The sequence below is a fragment of the Chiloscyllium plagiosum genome, chromosome 7 (assembly GCF_004010195.1).
Source record: "Chiloscyllium plagiosum isolate BGI_BamShark_2017 chromosome 7, ASM401019v2, whole genome shotgun sequence".
In the NCBI taxonomy this organism is placed as follows: Eukaryota; Metazoa; Chordata; class Chondrichthyes; order Orectolobiformes; family Hemiscylliidae; genus Chiloscyllium; species Chiloscyllium plagiosum.
Genome location: NC_057716.1, coordinates 49,033,300 through 49,038,687, shown reverse-complemented (window position 1 = coordinate 49,038,687; position 5,388 = coordinate 49,033,300). Strand labels below are relative to the sequence as shown.

The following is a 5,388-nucleotide window of genomic DNA, read 5'->3' as shown; positions in this document are numbered from 1 at the left end:
TGGATGCGGATTGTTAGCTGTCTTCCTGTTTGTCCTATGTAGTGTTTTGTGCAGTCCTTGCATGGTATTTTGTACACTACATTAGTTTTGCTCATGCTGGTTATCGGGTCCTTCGTTCTGGTGAGTTGTTGTCTGAGTGTGGCTGTTGGTTTGTGTGCTGTTATAAGTCCTAGTGGTTGCAGTAGTCTGGCTGTCATTTCAGAGATGTTCTTGACGTATGGTTGTGTGGCTAGTCCTTTGGGTTGTGGCATGTCCTCGTTCTGTTGTCTTTCCCTTAGGCATCTGTTGATGAAATTGCGAGGATATCAGTTTTTTGCGAATACCTTGTTTAGGTGTTCCTCTTCCTCTTTTTGCAAAAAACGGATATCCTCGCAATTTCATCAACAGATGCCTAAGGGAGAGACAACAGAACGAGGACATGCCGCAACCCAAAGGACTAGCCACACTATCATACATCAAGAACATCTCTGAAATGACAGCCAGACTACTGCGACCACTAGGACTTATAACAGCACACAAACCAACAGCCACTCTCAGACAACAACTCACCAAAACGAAGGACCCGATACCCAGCATGAGCAAAACTAACGTAGTGTACAAAATCCCATGCAAGGACTGCACAAAACACTATATAGGACAAACAGGAAGACAGCTAACGATCCGCATCCACGAACATCAACTAGCCACGAAACGACACGACCAGCTATCCCTAGTAGCCACACACGCAGATGACTAGCAACATGAATTTGACTGGGACAACACGACCTTTATAGGACAAGCCAAACAAAGAACAACCAGGGAATTCCTAGAAGCTTGGCACTCATCCACAAACTCCATCAAACCTGGACCCAATATACCGGCCACTACAGCGGACAGCTGAAACTCACAACCGGAAGCGGCAGGGGCAGGCCACTATATATGCCGGAGGAAACACCACAGAAGCACTTCACAGGAGGCTCCCAAGCACTGAGGATGTCACCTGGACAGGGGACGAAACGTTTGCAACATTTACATTAGACAGTTTTGAAATCGAATAGAGATTACAATAAATTGGTTACATTAAAAACAGACAAGATTTACATTTAATGACAATTGAAAGCAGTATAAAAGAATGAGCAAAAGATACAGTAAATCACCTGTTAACATGCCTTTTGGTCTTAAATAAAATTTCCTATATTTGAAAAATGCAACAAATATGGTTTTGACATACTGCAAAATACTGGGCACATAATGTACCATATATTTTCTGTTATTAATAATGGATCTTGAAAACAGACTGGACATAGGATTCCAGTGAAAATTACAAGTAGTTACCAGAAACAATTACCTAACAGTAATTCATATTGGGAACCCACATTCACTACAAATGTGTTCCAAGCTAAAATGATTTCTCACTATTTTCATTCCAGTTGATCATCCTTTAAATTACTATATATTATGGTGATTTCAATTATGTTACCAAATATTTAATCGTGTAGAGCAGTGTTTCTCAACCTTTCCGTATTCAACGCCCCCTTATCTTGAAATCATGCAATGCCCCCGAATCACCAAAGTCTGTTTTTGCACTTATAACTGCTATACACTGCAGTGCTGAAAATGGAAAACTTTTGTTAAATATGTTTTATATACAACAAAAAATAAATGTTATCATTTATTACTGTTCTTACTGTCCACCTACTTTTGGCTCACTCTGTATAAAATTTAGTCTACGATAGCAAAATAGTCAATGCGATCCTTGTGGTTCATGTTGTCTTGCTAAATCATATACATCTGGTTCAATTTTTGTCAAAAGCAATCTCAGGTCACCACGCTGAACAACATCCATGCGATTGCAGATCTTATCTTGTATTCTGGCGACGGCACTGAATCCTTTCTCAATCAAATAAGAGGTAAGAAATGGTCGTGCAAACCGCTTTGCCACTTCGCTTAATAGCAGGAAATGACATCCGGTGGCATCTTGAATCTAAAAAAGGGGCTCACCCATTTGCGAAAACCGAATTTTCATTGCAGTGTCATTTTGGAGCTCTGTCATTTCTTCCTGAAGGCGAATGTCCATTTCTTCTGCGCATGAGATAAAGGGGTCAGTCAGCCATGTAGGCATCTCCATCTCAGCAACTTGTATTTTCATATCATCCTGCAGTGCACAAATGTAACCTGAGTAGATAAGTAATTGATTATCAGTAACATCCTCCGCGATTTTGTTTAAACTCGGGAACTGGTAAAACTCACGACGACTGATATTCCAATGAAAGAGATCAAGTTTCACAATAAAAGATGTAACAGCATTCCTTGCTTTTATGAAATTCACATTATCTCCTTGTATCTGCATGATCAGTGAATTGCACTTATCGAATATATCCGCAAGATATGCACAGTTGTGTTTTACAGCTTCGGCTTTCATACAAAGGTTTTCATTACTTCTGTGTAGGAATTCAATGATAGAATTGAACGGTTCATGGAAACGATTGAGGCATATTCCTTTCGAGAGCCATCTCACTTCTGTGTGTAGCAGCAATTGCAGAAATTCATCTTCATTATCTTTACAGAGTTGGCGGAGAAGTGGTTCATTCAGAGCATGTCTCTTTATATAATTTACCACATCTATTGCCACTTGTAGAGAGAAGGCTTCACTAAGCTTCTTTGCAGCCAGATGCTGCCGATGGATTATGCAGTGTACTGTGAAAACATGGGCACTTCTCTCTTTAATAATGCGACAAATCCCCGATGTTGGCCAGTTATAGCATATGCGCCATCCATAGCACAAGCATAAATGTTTTTGAGGGGAACAGACTTTTTATCAAAATAATCCTTGACGCAGTCAAAGATGGTCTTACCTTTGGTATCTGTCGGTAGATCCAGAGCAAAAAGTAGTTCTTCTCGTATTTCATTTTTGTCGATGAAACATACGTACCCCAAAAGTAAAGCTTGATTTCCACATATAGTACTTTCATTAATTTGTAAGGTGATTTATTTCGCTATCAAAAGGGAACATAATTTATCCTCAACATTTGAGGCCATTTCATTGATGTGCCTTCTCACGGAATCATTGCTAAGAGGAATACGCTTGATAGTCATTGATGGTTCCTGATGTAGCATGGTTGATAATACTTCAGCAATAACTGGAAGCACCAACAATTCACCCACGGAATGAGGTTTACCACATTTTGCGATTAGCTTCGCTATGTTGTATGATGCCACAAGCCCATCTACATTTGTGGCTCCCATCTTTGAAAAAGCAGTGGAAATCATTGGTTGCTGATTGAATTTATTCTTTAATGTTTGAAAAAATGCACCTCTTTGTCCTTTTTGTCACTGTGTTTCTTTTCCAACTGTTTAATAAGACGAGAAGGCTTCATGGCCTTGTTGGAAAAACTTTGTTCACAGAGCAAGCACGGTGGTAACTGCTTATTAGATGGAAATTGAATAAAGCCATATCGCAAATAGTCCACGCTATACTGCCTGCACTTTTTATTACTCGATGAGGCCATTTTTACACTGTCACTCGAATACCTTGATGGAATCATGGGTATTACCTTATCACCATAAGATGCTCAGACAAGTGGCAAAATTTGATTGGCTAATTAGCTGTAATGTGCATTCATTCTGCCACCTGGGTAAAACAGTTGAAAAGCTGTGTTTCGTCTTCCTAGAAGCGACACGAGTGAGGTGATATTGATCTCGGCAGTAGAATCAGTGCCAACTGCGAACGAGTTCAAATGGTTTGCCATTCATAGAGAAGACTATCAATAATAGCGCAGCAACTAATCAGAGCGCACGCCTCCATGGATGCAGGGAAAATAACAGACTCGTATTATGCGACTATCCATCTACACACAGCAATGTCCTTCAAGGACACGGCAGTCTTCCAAGTGATTGGTTAGCTCTCTACAAAGTCATTCAGTGCCCCCTTGCTGTCCCCTTTGAGTTAATGCCCATTGATGGAAGGCTAACGCCCCTCAGGGGGTACTCCCGCCCCCGTTGCGAAACACTGGTGTAGAGTATGCTTTACCATCAATATACTTTCAATAGTATAATTTACAAGTAAAAGAATCGATGAATCTTGTGGTTTTTATCCGAAGTGCAAGTCATGTCAATTTTGGTGGATTGCTCCTCGCCACAAGACTGAGCAAATTACCTCACTATATCTTACCAAACTGCATTCATTGCTGTTGCCACTCAATAGCGAGTATCTCATCCAATTTCCACCCTGTCTTACCACACGTTGTTCTTACAGCAACATGCCTCTCACTGAATATCCCTAAGACCAGCATCCCTTCTTCATGGCCCAGAGAAAGCATTGACATGGGGGACCCCCCCCCCCCCCCCCCCCCCCCACCACCTCAGATAAAGAAATGTCGGTGGGATCGGAAGATGAACTGAATTTAGGATCAGAAGCTATTGAGAAGCTCACACTGATTGTTGTACAGATGGGGAAGGGAGAAACGACCCAGGCAACTTGCAGCCAGAGTAGTAGCAGAGATCAGCACTAGCAGGAGAGGACCCTGCGATTTTGCCAAGAAAACAGAGTGATGCTGCCAGTCCTGTGATGTGCTGGCCATGATTGCTCAGAAGCTGGAACGATCCAGAAACTATCTAGCTGCCTCCATTAACAGTTTGCTGACTTCCATGCAGAGGCAGGTAATGAAAATTGCTTTTACACTGCAGCACAATGCACCTGTAGAGTTATACATTGTACCCAACTACAGTATTTTTTGCAAACATGTTGCAGCACTGATTTATTATTGAACAACTTTGTACAATGGCAGGAGGCTGGAAGAACACAGCAAGCCAGGCAGCATCATGAGGTAGAGAAGTCAATGTTTTGGGTGTAACTCTTCTTCAACCCTTCTCTACCTTCTCATGCTGCCTGGCTTGCTGTGTTCTTCTAGCCTCTTGCCTGTCCACTTTGGATCCCAGTATCTGCTTTTTTTGTCTCTATCTTTGTAGAATGGCAAACAGAAACTCTTTAACTAAAAATAATTAAAGCTGAGGGTGATCTTATAGAGGTTTATAAATCCGTGGAGGGCATGGATAGGGTGAATAGCCAAGATCTTTTCCCCGTGGTAAGGAAGTCCAAAACTAGAGAGCAGAGGTTTAAGATGAGAGAGGAAAGATTTAAAAGGGACCTACGGCGCACCATTTTCACGTCGAGTGTAATGTGTGAACACAATGAGCTGCCAGAAGAGGTGGAGATGGCTGGTACAATTGCAATATTTAAAAGACAACTAGATGGGTATATGAATAGGAAGGGTTTAGAGGGATATGAGGTAAAAACAATGATTGCAGATGCCGGAAACCAGAGTCTAGATTAGAGTGTGCTGGAAAAGCACAGCAGTTCAGGCAGCATCCGAGGAGCAGTAAAATCGACGTTTCGGGCAAAAGCCCTTC

The 5,388-nt window shown here is 41.6% G+C and overlaps 1 protein-coding gene across 1 annotated transcript; it reads right to left on the bottom strand.

The window, feature by feature from the left end:
• Positions 1 to 2,664: 2,664 nt before the first annotated feature.
• Positions 2,665 to 3,488, bottom strand: LOC122551922 (zinc finger BED domain-containing protein 5-like). The gene is given in 2 exon segments (XM_043694492.1): positions 2,665 to 3,285; positions 3,288 to 3,488. Coding segments are annotated over 2 exon segments (822 nt in total).
• Between the last annotated feature and the right edge of the window lie 1,900 nt (positions 3,489 to 5,388).